This window comes from Dermacentor variabilis, chromosome 1, assembly GCF_050947875.1.
Source record: "Dermacentor variabilis isolate Ectoservices chromosome 1, ASM5094787v1, whole genome shotgun sequence".
Classification (NCBI taxonomy): domain Eukaryota; kingdom Metazoa; phylum Arthropoda; class Arachnida; order Ixodida; family Ixodidae; genus Dermacentor; species Dermacentor variabilis.
This window is the reverse complement of record NC_134568.1, coordinates 188,291,600-188,308,128: the sequence shown is the minus strand read 5'-3', so window position 1 is coordinate 188,308,128 and position 16,529 is coordinate 188,291,600. Positions and strand designations below refer to the sequence as shown.

General features: G+C 45.7%; 1 protein-coding gene across 2 annotated transcripts in view; it reads left to right on the top strand.

Annotated features, from left to right (window-relative positions):
* Window positions 1-16,529, top strand: part of LOC142589870 (cell division cycle and apoptosis regulator protein 1-like) — a 221,717-nt gene that overhangs the window by 33,317 nt on the left and 171,871 nt on the right. For both annotated transcript variants that reach the window (XM_075701526.1, XM_075701519.1), the window contains exons 5-6: window positions 3,745-3,962; window positions 16,291-16,405. In XM_075701526.1, coding sequence (XP_075557641.1) covers window positions 3,745-3,962; window positions 16,291-16,405 — 333 coding nt within the window. The remainder of the gene's footprint in view (window positions 1-3,744; window positions 3,963-16,290; window positions 16,406-16,529) is intronic.

The window sequence follows — 16,529 nt, the reverse complement described above, 5'->3', positions numbered from 1 at the left end:
ATCGGGACAGAGAGGCCACGCCCCTCCACCGCATCGAATGTTTGACAATTCTAAGCGTTTGAAATAGCCTAGGGCGTGTCCAGCAGTTGTTATTTAGTTGCTCCAAATCTCAGTTCATCAGTGTCACCACTGCCATCATCATCCTAAATGTTAATGGAGGAGCCATAGTCATGGATATAGCTGGTGCTGTCAGTCCGTCAGTCGCTGTTTTTGCACTTTCATCTCATTTCTTTTTGGTAGACATTCTAATGTACTACCTCTATGTGGCCTTGCTATTTGTACTGTTTGTGCTGCAGTTTGATATTCCTAGAACCAACGTGGCACAGAGCTTCCTAAAGGAGGATATCTGGTCAAAAAAAAACAACCTTGGACTAGGTCTGGGCCACTTTAAATATACATTGTAATAGTATGCGCACTCAACTGCTGACACATAATTTGCTTATTAGTTGGATCCTTCCTTGCAACACTGCACTATCAGAAGAGCAGATTGCACGATTGGAATTTGAAAAAATTTGACATGTTCCATGGCACAGTTATGCAGGAGAAATTGTGCACATTATAGGTAAAGAAACCTGTAGAAGTCTTCACTGTAACTGCGGTTTAGTTGCACATGTCCTGTGGCATGATTTTGTTGACATGGTCTTGTTGACGTGGTCTTGTTGACATGTTCTTGTTGACATGGGCTTGTTGACATGCCCTTGTTGACATGCCCTTGTTCTGTTGTCTTTTTTCTTTTTCTTGCTGTCTTGAAGCACAGCTAAATACAGTACCTGTTGCAAGTTGATATGGTAGAAACAGCTTAATACTGTGATATACACACAGGGAAAACCATTCTATAAGAGTTAATGTGGCATTTTTTACCTCAAATACCTCTCATTTAGGTACTTAAAGCCGGCTCTGCTGCAATTATTGGCTACTTCAGTTAAAAGTTGAGACCATGTATGAGGGTGAATCAGAAAGCCTTTACCACTATTCTTTATTAGCCAAAATAAGGTACATACAGGTAATTACAAATATACGTACTATACCTTTAATTGCTGAACTCTGTAGAGTGAGGCTAGCTTAGCAGGACTCTTTGAGGAACTATCAGACATTGTTTGGGACATCATCGGCCTTAGTGAGATTAGAAGAACTGGTGAGGCTTATACATTGCAGAATAACGGACATGTCCTCTGCTATAGAGGTCTCCTAGATAAGAAGCAATACGGGATAGGATTCCTAATCCATAAGGACATAGCGGGCAACATTGACGATTTGTACAGCATTAATGAGAGGGTAGCTGTAGTTGTAATCAAACTTCATAAGAGGTATAGATTAAAGGTAGTATAAGCCTACGCTCCAACATCCAGTCACGATGATAATGAAGTAGATCAGTTTTATGATGTTGAATTGGTGATGAGAAAAGTGCAAACCCAATATGCTGTAGTAATGGGTGACTTCAATGCAAAAGCGGGGAAAAAGCAATTGGCAACTATGGCATTGATTCTAGAAACGCTAGAGGAGAGATGCTGGTAGAATTCGCAGAAAGGAATAAGCTTCGAATAATGAACACCTTTTTCAGGAAGTGTAGCAACAGAAAGTGCACCTGGAAAAGCCCTAATGCTGAAACAAGAAATGAAATTGATTTCATACATTCTGCTGATCCCAGCATAGTGCAGAATGTAGAAGTGTTAGGTAGGGTAAAGTGCAGGGATCATAGGTTAGTGATGGCTAGGATTTACCTCAATTTGAAGAGAGAAATAGTAAAATTGGTCAAGAAAAAACAGGTCAACCTAGAGGCAGTAAGGCTAAAAGCAGACAAATTCAGGCTGGTACTTGTAAACAAATGTGCAACCTTAGAACAAAGAGATGAAGATGACATGGAGGTAATGAATGAAACCGTAACTAGAGCTGGCTTCAGAGGCAGCATTTGAAGTGGGAGGCAAGGCACCAAGGCAACCAGTATTCAAGCTCTCAGAGAGCAAACAGGTATAGCCGATATTCTAATTGACGTTAAGAGAAAGAAATGGAGCTGGGCAGGTTATGTAATGCACCGATTAGATAACTGTTAGACCATTGGGGTTACAGAATGGGTACCAAGAGTAACGAAACACAGTCGAGGACTGCAGAAGACAAGGTGGAGCAATGAAATTAGGAAAGTTGCGGGCGCGAGTTGGAATCAGTTGGTGCAGGACAGGGGTAACTGGAGATCACAAGGAGAGGCCTTCGTCCTGCAGTGGACAAAAACAGGCTGCTGATGATGATGATTCTACGTACCTTAGCTTATTTTTCCACATAGTCCCCACAGTGGTTCAGACATTTGTCCCGTGACAGCACTAAATTTTAGATGCCTCTGTGGTAGAATTTGTCCGGCTGACTCTTGAACCACCGTCAAACTGCTGTCTTGGCTTCATTGTTGTGTGCGAATTGCTGTCCTGCGACTTCAGCGGATCGAAAATGTAAAAATCATTAGGGGCGAGGTCCGGTCTGCATGGTGGGTGCCAGACTTTCCCAGTTGTTGTCGTCAGTCAGCAATGCATGCAGCCACCCCGAATGCTCATTGTCATGCAAGTTTTCACAGCCTTATGCGAACTCGCACTGCCATCACCTCAAACTTCTCAAAGCGAGACACCTTTCCCCATACAAGGGCTGCATTCCCCTGTGGATTTCGATGGGTGTTTGTCCCTTGTTCCATAGAAAACGAATTGCACTTCGTTGCTCCTATGCCGTGGACGTGTGAAGCACAACCGCCATGGTCAACAACTGACAGCAGTGCTGGCCTGTGGAGTTATCGGCAGATAAGGCCGGGCCGGTGCAAGAAAGGTGCACCGCTGGGAATGGATATGTTGACTTCGCATTTACAGCCATAAATTGGCTAAAAAAATAGGGGCAAAGACTTTCGATTCACCCTTGTATCTGGTACAGTCAAATCTCGTTAATTCGAACACGCTTCATTCAAACATTCGGTTTATTCGAGCTGATGCTGTAGTCCTGTCAAAGTGATGTGCATTCCAATAGGCCAATGGCTTCGAAGCGTGGAAAGCATGGAGTGTTGCATAATGCCGGTTCCCGAAAGTCAACTTTGCCCCAGTACAGCAGTCGTGCGCAGTGAAGCATACTCAGTATACTGTTGCTGCTGTTATACAGCTATGGCTCACAAAGCCATAGCTGGCGTTGACTCACTTTTAAATATGGAGATGCAGGTGTGCTTACGTTTATAGATGAAGGTTCCATGAAGAGAACAATTCACCTGGATTTAAGTATCACAGACAAGATCTTTGAGGTCTCTGCTATGTGATAACTCCAGTAGAGATGGCTCTTGTATTTGCTTGATGTGCCTAGCCTGCTGCATGCTGTTGCAATGCAAAACACAGCTTCAGCCCCAGCTGTTTTGCACACATGGCGCCATTTCACAGACACCTTGATGTGCACAGGCATGGAGCCATTTCACAATAGGAGAAACACAAACTTATGGTGCTCAAGTAAAAATGCGTTTTTATGCTCATGTCCACTTCCACATGCAGAATATTTTCTGCTTTCTTTACTATCCAAATCTGGAAAGTGTGCACTATACGTAAGAGTTTTGTCTGGACATGGTTGTTGCCTTATTACTGCTCAGAACTTTGTTTTCCGTGGGAAAAATTTCACTCGAATCAGTTTTTTGCTGCATAATAATTTCAGTTTAACTTTTTATGGCATTCTGATATGCAGGTACGTCCTATTATAACGTGAAGAAGCCTTACATTGTATTGTTTTATTGTGCAGGCTGGTCTGGGCCTCTCAGCTGCATCATTGGCAGCTTCAGGGGGTGCAAGCCTTGGCTATGGCACAACACAAGCAGCAGCTGCTCGGCTGCTTGGTGCAGCTGCTGCAACTACTGGTGTTACCACGCCATCTACAAAGCAACGTGTCTTTACAGGCACCGTGACAAAGCTGCATGATAATTTTGGCTTCGTTGATGAAGATGTGTTCTTTCAGACCTGGTGAGTACTGCTTGGTTTTATGTGATATGTGGCTGGCTATGAATGTTTTTCCCATGCAGAATAGCCAATCAGGCATCCATCTTGATTAACCTCCTTGCTTTTCCTTATTTTCTCTCTTATGGCTAGTACATTGAAGCTTGTTAATTTAAAGGGACCCTGAAACAATTTTGACGATTTCGTACAAACATACTGAGTGGTTAGGGTAGTGCCTTCTGATCATTAAGTGATGCATTTAAGCATGCCACATAAAGTGTCCTAATTTATCATAACATTTTAAAAATGTGCATTGCTACCAATTCCAGTGGTGCTGCTCCCCTGTGTTTTCAGCCACCCCCTATCAAATGACATAGTTATGCTAATTGATGTCAGTTGGGCGAGATATCCGATTGGCAACCCATGTCATGTCATCAATAATTTTTCCAACTTTATGCTGAACAAATGCTGTTCGTAATACAGTCGAAACTCACAATATCGAAACCACGCGAAAACTAAATTCTTGTGAAGACGAAATATTTTCGTATCCCTGTAGAACGCCCATAGGATTCAATGCATTTCGTACCTCTCGTTAACGAAATGTCGCTGTACTACAATCCTGTATCAGCGAAATTTGCCATAATGTAACTCCACATATTACAGTAAAAGCTCGTTAATTCAGACTTCTAAGGACCGTAAATTATGTCCGAATTAACTGAATGTTTGAATTATCGAGCGGACAACAAAAACAATAAATGCACGACTTTCATCAACATACCTTTACTGTGCAAAGCAATCGAGGATGCTCGTCTGCTTTCACGCAGAAATCCGCGCGGATACTATTTTTCGAAGTCCTTCCTGGTGCTTAGCAGCTCCCATGCTGTCTGCAATGTCCCAACAAAATTCTTCCAACACAGCGAGGGCCTCCGCAGCTTCCTTCACAGTGTGAGGGGGTCGAGGCTGCTCCTCTCGCGGCTCCTCTTCCTCCTCAGAATCTTTGCCATGCAGCAAGTCCCTGACAATTTCTTCTTCGGTAAGAGAGCCGGCCGTAACAACGCCGTCATCAATGCCGACGTAATCAGCGAGTGTCACCGCATCCGGCAGAACTCCTCCGAAATCCTCACAGTCATCTCCATTGTCGTCTAGCGACACTTCGGCCACTGCATCATCACCAAGCTCACGCACAACGAAGCCACTGTGTCTAAAACAGTTGGTGATGACGTGCGCGGGCGTGTTGTGCCAAACGTAGGCAAGAATTTTGACCGTGCTCAAAAGATTCACGTCGTACTGCTTGCCGACTTAATGGCACAGGAGCATACGTTCCAGCACGCGCCTGCGGTATTTGGTCTTGACGTGCTGAATTATGCCTTGGTCCATCCGTTGGAGGGCCGATGTTGTGTTTGGCGGCAAGAAAACAACTTCTATGTTGTCCAGTGTTATGCGCACTACAATTGTCCAGCACCATTAATGGGACACTAAAGGTTACTATGAAGTCAAGCTAAAGTGATAAAGCAATGCTGTAGAACGTCTAAGGCGTCACTATAATCACGAACAGAGCGTTAGTAACCGAGAAATTGAGGTAAATGCATGACACGATTTGAGACCCCCCAGCGACATTCCGGTACTAGCCCGATGACGAAGGCACTCCTCATCATAGTTTATGCCACTAGTACTCAACTACTCATATTAAAAAGATCATTTCATTAAGTTATGATAGAAGAAAATGCTACCTGTCTACTTCTGTTCGATTCTAAGAAAAAAAAAACAAAACATTTTGACGTTACTCTTCAGTAGTATGGGTGGTCGAAAGGTTTCGTTTTCGCTCAACTCTGCGCCGTGCGCGCTTTGGAGTTTGTTGTTTCGTTATCGCGTCGTGCTGCACTGGTTCTGCTGGCTCGTGAAACTTGCATTTGGAACAAGCAGCGAGAATGCCACGTCCATGTGATGTCGTGGGATGCACGAACGGTCCGCGGAACTTGGGCAAGGGCAGTTGCAGTGGCGAATCCAACGTTACTTATCACTGTATGCCAACGAGTGAACCTCTCCATTTGAAGTGGCTAAGGGCCGTACCTCTGCCACAGCGCGTTGGCAAAGAGCCGAAAAAATCGCGTAGTGTGCTTGCTGAACGTTCGTCCAGAGGATTACGAGTTCAACGCTGACTTACTGAAGTCGTGTGGAGTGCCTTTCAAAGCAATGCTTTTTTGTAGCGCTGTTCTGTTGGTCTTGCCTGCATTCTCCGAAGCGCAAGAAACTCTGCAGGTCGAAGACGGGGCGGTGAGTGCGGCATTTGGTTTTCACGTAGGAAAAGCTACAAATGTGCTAATATGTACAGCCATGACATACAGTTGCCATTGTAGTAGTATGCAACGATGCCGGCAGCGCGAGCCCTCAGCAGCAGGTCACGTTCATCAGTGCTTAAATCGCTGAAGTTGAGCCCAGCATCGCGAGCCAGTGTGTCGTTGTCAGGGTCGTCCATTGCAGTGAGCGTCAAAGTTGGCGTCATAAAATAAAGAACGAGCTTACGGTCGCGCGCCTTCTCTTCCGCTAGCCACCATAGTTCCGCTTTCGCGCTGCTGTCGGCTCTGTCTTGGCTCTGTTTCTGGCCACGTGTTAGTGTTTTGCGCAGAAAAGCCGTAGCGCCGTCTGCGGGTGCCGTTTTACTCGTCGACGGCGCAACGTCACTATGAGACCATGACGTCACCACTCCTCGATCGGAGGGCGGGCGATTTGAACTGCGCTAGAGGTATGCTGACGCTTCAGAACGCATTTTCTCTTAAAATAAGTCTCTTCGCATGAAACAAACGTTTTGAGGTTTCTGGGATGGTATTTCAACAGTCCACGTTGACTTAATATTAACCTTTAGTGTCCCTTTAACACTTTGCGGTTCTTTGCGGAAAACTGTCGGTCTAACTTCTGCCTCCAGCCTCGAAAAATTTCCGACTTCATCCAGGCCTTTCTATTCGCTCGGTATTCCACCAGAAGAGCAGGCATGTTCTTTAAGCACCATGGCTTTTGTGCCTTTACAATGACGACAAGCGGCAAGCGCTCTGTTCCTGTCATGTTGGCGGCTAAAAGAATGGTGACGCGTTCCTTCGATCTTTTGCCACCGATGCACGGATCTCCCTTCATGGTCACAGTCTTGTCTGGCAAAGCCTTAAAGGGCCCCTGAAACGGTTCGGACAAATTTTGTGTACGCGTAGGGTACAGCTTAAGTAGAACATTCGCACTACAATTTAAGGGAAGCGTTACATATTAATGGAGCTACAAGCGATTACAAGTTACCCTCCTCCCTAGCCATGCTTTTCCTCCTCAACACGTTTGCCGAGCGATCGGAGCTAAGCTCCGCCTTCACTGGTTCTGCGTCATGATGCAACGTCACATCGTCCACTTCCGGTTGTTTTGGAGCCCGCCCCCGCCCGCGCGAAGCGTCTCCGCTAGTGGCTTGGCCGTCAACCCCAAGCGAGAGCTATCGAAGCAGCGTGCGTTGCGAGCATTCTGTCGTAGCGCCGAACGTGTCTGGTATTCCGGTAATCACACACTAGCAGAACGTTTCGATGGAACGGTGAAGGCATAAACTCGAGCTGATGAAGGAACTTTAGCGTAGACGTACGTTGACGTGCCTGATCGGTCCCCACGGTACAGCCACCCGTTCGCGCAGAGCTTAACCAGCCAGAAAGAGCTAATATTGCTCTAACCAAGTGTAAAACATTTTAAACATTTACAAAAACCATGTTAACGATTACACTCCTGCGAAAAATTTACACCAGCAGCAAAGAAGAATACATTTTGTGTGTGGTTGAGCTCTATGCCACCAGGTGGCTGCACCGTGCAGACCATTCACATTTGTGCTTCTGTTTATCCCCTGAAACGACACGCAAGGGGACACGGCCAGGCCCTGTCCCCTTGTGCTTGCGTTTACCCTAATACTGGACTCTCGAAATGCTATTGCGTTAGTAATCTTCCGGTGTAAAGTGACGGCTGCAATTGCGCAAATCCTGGTGCCCATCGGATAGCGGCTGTCCAATGTGCTGCAGCCAGTCCGCTCGTCTACTGGCTTTCAGAAGGACACAATGTCGCAGCTTGACATATTGCCAGTCGCTACGTTTGCTGTCCACAACGCAACAAAGTCGAATCATAGTGCTCCTGAAAAGACCGACCGACACTGACTGCGGAGCTCTCGTCAAAGACGGTGCACATTGTAACACAAGCAGGCGACACTTGCTGTGTGCCAGAAGTGCTTAAGTATACTGAAAAATTGTTCTTTTGCATTCTCTTTATGTTACTTTCTCTTTATAAAAACAAATTAACTGACATTCCAACTATCACGAACATCATTTGTTTACCATGAAGTTGGATAAATTATTGATCACGTGCCCTGGTCAGCCAATCGGATAGCTCGCCCCACTGACGTCATATGGGCGATTTCCGTCATATGGGTAGGGGCGGCTTAAAATTCCGCCGAGCAGTGTGCTGCAATCGGCAGCGATGTGCATTTTTAAAACCTTATAATAAATTACGCGCTTTACGCGGAGCACTTAGATGTGTCAATTAATGATCAGAAGGGCCTACTCTAACGACTCGGTACGTTTGTAGAAAATCGTCAAAATCGTTTCAGGGTCCCTTTAAAGAAAAGTGCTGTTTCGTCAGCATTAAATATATCATTTGGATCGTAGGCGGCGATGTGTTCGAGCAGCTGAGCGTTCTTCCAGTTGTTGGCAACGTCTTCGTTGACAGCACCTCTTTCGCCGCACACAGTCTTAAAAACAAGACCATGTCGCTCTCTGAAGCGCGCACACCACCCTTCCGATGCTTTGAATGCATCGATATGCATCAGTGCAAACCTGTCGGCTTTCGCCATGATGAGGGGTCTACTCAATGGCAGGTTTGCATTGCGCGAGTCGACCGTCCACTGAAGCAAAGCCTCATACAACTCTGGATGAGCTGCTGTTCGCAGATGCTTTCGTGACGCTCGGAACTTCTCGCTTTCGAACGCCTGAAGAATCTGTTCATTTTTCACATACGTGCTCAAGTACTTCTTTTCACGTCGTACTTCTTCATGGCTTCTTGTCGAGAGAGCCCGTCCTTTAGGGCCTGCAAAATTTTCACCTTGGTAGCCAAGTCCTTGGCCTCGTATTTCGGCCACTTCGCTGGCGTTGCCATCGGCGGAGAATGCAGTGACACGGGCGCACAACAGAAAAGCACCAATAAAGTTCAATAACTGAGCTGCGCTAAATCTAGTGGTCCTCAGCAAAACAGCGTGCAAGGATGTAGCACACCGACAGCGACAAAGCGACAAAATGGCCCCGGCGATAACGCCGACACGTGCAAATGCAAAAACAAGGAAAAGTGCCCATCCAGCCACAAGTCGAGCCAATTGGATTGGATTGGCCAAGTTTATTACTTTATGTCAATGGCGATGCTGCGTTTGGGTATCACTTTTGTGCCGTGTTTGCCGTATTTTCGTTTTCGAGCCTCGGCGGCTGCCCAAAATTGTCTGAATTATCCGAGGTGGGCTGGAATCCGTATAAATTAACGAGAGTTTCGTCCCATAGACTCCTATATATAATTGTAGGGACCAGGCGCGAAGGTCGAATTATCCGATGTTCCAAATTAACGGAAGTCGAATTAACGCGCTTTCACTGTACCTGCATGCGCAAGCTAGCAGGCTCCAAAATGGTGCACAAATGTGATTGCTTTGCACTACAATTGCATAAAATACCACCGCATTACTATTGCGTAGGCGCCTCCATTTTTGTTTACAAAAACATCCAAGTGCCGAAAGCGATTGCATGCGCTGGAAACACGTCATGGCCTTCCATCTTGTTTGATAATCGCCTGTTCGAAGTGGCATGCATGTTGCTACCAACGTGTGATAACCGGTTCTTGCGCACCTAGTGCAGGGGTTAATGTGCGCCTCGGTGAGCAAAATGCAGCAAAAACAAGGAAATCCACCTCCCATTGACGTGGAATAGTCTATGGCGCTTGAGATGGTGGTTGCGGCATAGAGTGCCACGCATCAGGCCGTGATTAAGCGATCATCCGGAGATACCTATCCCTTGCTTCAAGAACGCTGGTTTTGGTGCCACCCGACAGGTATTGTGTGCAGATTCGGCACCGGACGTAGATTTACGCAAAGGGGCCATAATCTCTATCAATTGCCTTTGGGTATATGAGATACGGTCACTTTTGCACTTGGCACCGGATGCGTCTACAGGCGACAGCGTGTGCTGGAGAAATGCTGCTGTTTGCGTGAAGTGCTGTTGCTCTGCGTCTGGGGCCGAGTTACGCACAATCTTGCAAAAGTGATCATATCTCCAAAAGCAATTGACTGAGGATACTGCTCCACAGCAGTGCTGCCACTGCTGATTGATGCATGCGGTGCACTTTGTACTGTTGGCAATGCAGTTCTATATCCTTGAGCAAAGCTTGCCAAAGCAGGCTAATGGAATTTTGACAGTAATGTTTCATTCTGCGACGCATTACCTATCTGTGCTCTCATTTCGCAACAATGAAATTCTTGCGAAAGGGAATTTTTTTGCGTTCCCCCGCCGATTTCATTATTGCGAGGTTCAGCTGTAGTTGGAATGTTGTTTAATTTGTTTTTATAAAAAAAGTAACAGAAGCAGTACACTATGACAATTTATCACTACACTCAAGCACTTCTGGCACACAACAAGTGTCATCTGCTTGTGTTACAGTGTTCTCTGTGTTGACACCAGCTTGCGCGGTCAGTGCTAGTCTTGAGCTTTCTTTTCGCAAGCACCATGGATCGCCCTTGTTATGTTGTAGGCTGCAAATCTAATGATCGGCAACATGTCGAGCTGCGACGTCGTGCCCCTTTGCAAGGCATTGTGCAAGCTGTGTGGCTGCAGCACATTGGACTGTCGGTATCCGATCGGCGCTGGCACTTATGCGCTTGTGGTCGTCACTCGTCACTTTACGCCGGAAGATTGGTACCACAATAGAAAGTTTTAGCGTGTCTGGCATTCATGTAAACGCAAGTGCAAGCAGACGGCGTGGGCGTTTTACTGGATGAGCGTAGGTGCAAATGTGAATGGCTTTCACGGTGCAGCCACCTGGTGGCACAGATCCCAACCAGACAAACAAAGAGCTAATTCAGGGTCCTGAATATTTTGCTGCACGTGTTCAAAAAAAAAAGATATTGCGCTAACTGCTGCACTTTTCGTGGTCAGATATTGCAGAACGATCGCATTTTGGTGTCGACTTCATTTAGTATAACACTTAGCACAGTTAATGGCTGGTTTTTAAGAAAAAAGTGCAAATTTACCTGTTCTTATGGGGATGCAAGCTTCTGCCGCGGCAGTACAAGCATAAACTTGTGTTGCTGCCTGCCGTCAGCTGCAGAAAGCAGCGTTTCAGGGAGGGCTGCTGCGTGTTGCCCACAAAAATCTGGCGTCTCTCCGTGATGTAATCTTCCTTTGTGTGTTTGTTGTATACTTCGCTATCACTGATACTTCTTTTGCCTGTCCAGAGAAACTGCAGCCTGCCTCTCTCTGTCTTTCTTTTTCTTTTTCTGTGAGTTCGAGTATAAGCGCTCCTGCACATGACTGCTGTTGATTCTGATTTCGAATGAATCCGGGTTGGCCTCATTTTGGTGCCACAACTATCATGCACCAAGATTTAAAAAAAGATCAGTTGCGTTGCTCGAAAAAAACCTTGTGCATATTGTTTCCAGTACAGTGGAGTAGCCGCCAGTAATTCTTTCGTTCTTGAAATTTATTTCGACAATTGCAATGAATTATCTAATTCGAGAACTGTCCTAATTATCAAAATGTCAATGAGGCATTTGTAGCCACCCCCAGGCACCCCCAAATGACATCTGACTGCTGTGTTTTCAGCGACGTACCAATTTCTTTCGACTAGTAAAGAAACCTCACTAAATATGAAAAATACCATGTGACTGCGCCCCCACCCGCATCATAAAGCAGCGCCTACAAATAAGCTCATTGAAACCAACTGCATTGCCTGTCACAAACCCTAAGAGAGAGTGCGTCGCCTTGCTAATGCTACAAAAGGAGCACCAACAGCAGGTTTCGCGGCTTTGCGGCTATTCCTTCCTCTCTACGTCGCAGTTATTATCAGTCTCTCAAGGCGGACTGATCACATTGGTTACAAAAGCTCCTTGATAACACGGCCTAAGTGCTGCTCTGACCACGCACGAAACGCGAAATGCAATGCAATAGTCATAGCATGTTTCAAAATGCTCGCTTTGCTCGCACCGCATCGAAAGAGTGTGCACGCAGCTATATTTCATGCCAGAAACTTGCTTTGGATTAAAGCCAAATTAGTGACTGTTTTAGTTTTCATAAGAGTGTTTTCATACCTGCTGCAAAAACAGGTTCATGGCATAAAATAAAAGCGAGATAAACAGACCAGGAAGCGATGCACTTGTTTAGAAAAGGCAAAAGCGATGCATTCAAGAAAGTAAATAATCAATTCTAAATGAGCCGAATTGGCAATTGAGACGCCTGTATATAAAACAAACAAAAAATATGTAAGAGTTCAGTGTGCCCTTATTATCTATAAATTCATAAGCACCGTTGAACACCAGCTGCTAACTAGAGTATGTGTTCGAATAGCCTATTCGAATACATTAGGCCTCCTTTTGCAGCTACGTACTACTGAGTCTGCTCTGCCACGTCTTCAGGGGCTTTCTTGATGACTGACGTTCGAATTCTATGGCAGACATCCCTTATCCTTGTCTTGAGCTAATCTGACATCCTTCTCCATCACGTAAGCACGAAATTTTACATAACCCCAAAGAAAGAAATCGAGTAGAGAGAGGTCAGGCGAACTAGCCGGCCAATTTACCATGCCTTACAATCTATTGCATGTGAAAAGTCGCATCCAGCCAGTTTCGTGCTTGGCTACTGCTGTGTGCTGGCACCCTATCTTGCTGATATCACAGATGTGGAAGACTTGAGAATGAGACTTCGCTGAGAAACTCCTCCACCACTCCTTCAAGGATATCGTCCACGTAACGCTGTCCAGACGGTGTGTGATCGAAGAAGATGGGACTGATTATAGCACTGGCGTAAATACCGCACCCCACATTGAACTACTACTGGTACTGGTGCCGATTGGGCTTTACCCAGTGTGGATTTGGAGTCCCTCCGATAGTGTGCATTATGCAAATTTACCTAGGCATTTTTGTGAAAATTGGCTTCATCTGTGCACGTGATGCTGCTCAAAAAAGTCAGGTGACTTATTGGCTTTTGTGAGGACCCAAATCAAGAAATCTAGACAATTCTGCAGGTACCTATCTTCTAAGAATTCGTGCTGGTTAAGGTAGTATGGGGGAAAGGCCGTCATTTACAATCCTCCAAACTGATGACTTGGAAATTGATACCTGGGCGGCCACGTCCCGCACACTAGCATGAGGTTTTGAGGCCATAAATGCTAGAACATCCGTTAATAGACTAGGACTCAACAGTGGAGGCCTACGCCGCTGTGTCTTGAAGCTGCTGGTTTGTCTCAGGTTTTCATCATTTCTGATGATAGTTGGTGCGTTTGGTCTACCGCCACACTTCCATGACTGATATATATTTGCGGCCTTCCTCTTGTTCACATTTGCAGCTCCCAAGGCAAGGGTCATTGTTACCTTCTGCACATTAGAGAAAGACATGGTGACAGGGATGAAACAAAACACACCTTTAAATATTTGCACTGACATCGCCAATTTGCTTTTGTGGTGATAGGTTTTGTGGCAAAAAGAAAAGAAAGAACGAAACCATCCGTACACTTTATCTACGCTAAGACAACAGCTATCACAGCTATCACTAACACCAAATGCGACGTGTTACTTTGGCCAAAACGTGGCAGATAAGGAACTAGCTCGATCACAATGTTTTTCTTCATTTCCTTTATTTCGTTTTTGCTAAGGCGCTGCTTTATGATGTGGGTGGGAGCGCAGTCACATATTTTTCATATTTCGCTGGGTTTATTTAGCCTTGAAAAAAATTTGTGCGTAATTAGTACGTCGCTGAAAATACTGCATTTAGATGTCTCTTGGCTGTGCCTAGAAATTCCTCACTGACACTTTGATAATTAGGATATTACGCCTTTAGTTAGAAAATTATTAGAAATTTCCTAAATAAATCAGTAATGAAAAAATTACTGGCAGCGACTCTACTGTGCCGGAAAAATATGGACAAGGTTTTCTTCTAGTAATCCAATTGCTGTTTTTTTTTAAAGTGAGTGCATGATAGTTTACTGGGACACTGTGTATATATTTATGACCTCTGCGTGCAAGTGACAATGTTTCCATTCCTAATAAATGTTGTAAATTATGAGAAAAGTTCTTTTTTCATGCGTCATTAGCATTGCTTAAAGGGAAGCTGAGGAGTCTGTTGAATTCAATAAGACGCTCATATACGGATGCGGGAACCTTATAAACCATGCAGGTAAAATTTTGGGGGGGATTTTTCACTTAGGAGCAACACAATCGTCGGTTAAAATTGCTCTGTAGCTCCGCCCCCCGTCGAGCGCTGCGCTCTGCTGCTGACGCTGACGATGCGAGCGGAGACCGGAAACTGCGGCGTAGTGACGTCAGCACTGGTGTTTCGCTCCTTCGCAGTCTCCGCGACTGTGCCTGACCGGGTTTATTTCTGCGTGCGTGCCGTCCTAATCTGCTTCGCTCGACCCTACATTCCTTTGTTTGCGTGTATATAGGAGTGGTAGTTGATGTGCGCAGCATCAATTGAACTTTTAGGCTGATCATGCCGGCGTTCTGTGCAGCCTACGCTTGCACGAACACCAGCGGCTGCGACGATGTTTCGATGTTCCATTAGTTCCTGCTAGACAAGAAGCTTTCAGCTAAGTGGGAGGCTGCTGTGAAGCGAAACAACTTCAAGTGCTCAAGAACAATAGTGCTGTGCTCTAACCACTTCCGTGACGATTACTACCGGAGTTTATCAATAATGCATGCTTTGGGTTCTCGTAAAAAAAAAATAATTAGCATGCTGAACGGAAGGTGCATGTTTATCTCCCACCCTTGACGCAGGTTTCATCGCCAAGCGCCGCGAATTTTCTATTCGCACGTATCTTGTGAAACAGCCTGCATGCAGCTACCATAATGCAGTGCAAGCATAAAGTCTGCATGTGTTGGAAAGCCTGCTCACGCCAGGACGCTGCGCTCCCCCTTCTCTCGCACACATAAAGAAACCGACCATCTCACGTAGCTGACGGAATTCACCGGTTACGAGTAGCGTGCGGATGGCGCGCTCATGAAGGTTCTATACTACACGTGCTACAACAGCCGGTAAACTCTTCCCGCGTTTAAACCGTCTGTGTAGGTTGCCGACAGCTTTGGGGCAGTGCACAAATGCCGAAGATCGCATCACCACTTACGTTCTACGAGGAGGCATGCAGGAATATAACACTACAGTTGTTTGCCCGGAAACGTACTCACTGGAACGCTGAATGCAGCTTAGCAAAAAACATACTCGCCAAAGAACATTTCCAACACAAGGAGATGCTAACACTTCGCCTTCGTTCGCGTGGAAAGCAGTGCTTGCACCAGCATTTTTTGCTTCTTGGAGAGGCCGGCTCTTCACAATCGGCTCGTACATGTGATACATGTACATTTCTTTTTGCCACAAAACCTATCACAAATGATACATCCACCCGTTCGTAACAATTGCTACAAAGGAAACCCATTCGGGTTCCTCGAATGAAAAGCCTCGCAGTTGAAGAAAAGTTCGTCCTGATCCGGGACTCGAACCCAGGACCACCGCCTTTCCGGAGCAGCCGCTCTACCATCTGAGCTAACCAGGCGGCTAGCAGATGGTAAGGCAAAGTCAAATTTGTCAACTCGAAGCAAAGGCAAGAGATCGATGTAATAGTTCTGTGGAAACCCGCAAGGTGGAGCGGGTTTCCATATGGAACCCGTATGGGTTCCTTTGTAGCAATTGCTACGAACGGGTGGATGTCTCATTTTCCCGTCGTTAAAGTACTTCTCTTCACCTTGCGGGTTTCCGCAGAACTATCACGTCAATCTCTTGCCTTTGCTTCGAGTTGTTGACAAATTCAACTTTGCCCTACCATCTGTTAGCCGCCTAGTTAGCTCAGATGGTAGAGCGGCTGCCCCGGAAAGGCGGTGATCCCGGGTTCTAGTCCCGGACCAGGACGAATTTTTATTTAACTGTGAGGCCTTTCTTTCGAGAAACCCGTATGGGTTTCCTTTGTAGCAATTGCTATGAATGGGTGCATGTCTCATTTTTCCTTCATTAATAATATGTGCTTGTGGTTGACATTTATGTAGCAGCATCCTTAATGCTGTTTGATCAATAAACCTAGCACTGCCTCTTATTTGTACCATGTTTTATTTCTGCAGTGTAATCAAGGGAACCATGCCAAAGGTTGGAGAGAGAGTTCTGGTTGAAGCTTCATACAATCCCAACATGCCATTCAAGTGGAATGCCTATCGAATACAACTTTTGGCAAACCAGGTAGATACTTAACAAGCGTGCACTTTTTATTGTTTGTAGAAGCAGACCGTGCTGGGCTAGTTGGTTCAGCATGACTTTTGATGGTAAAACAGCACAGCAAACGAAAACAGAGGAAAGAACACAT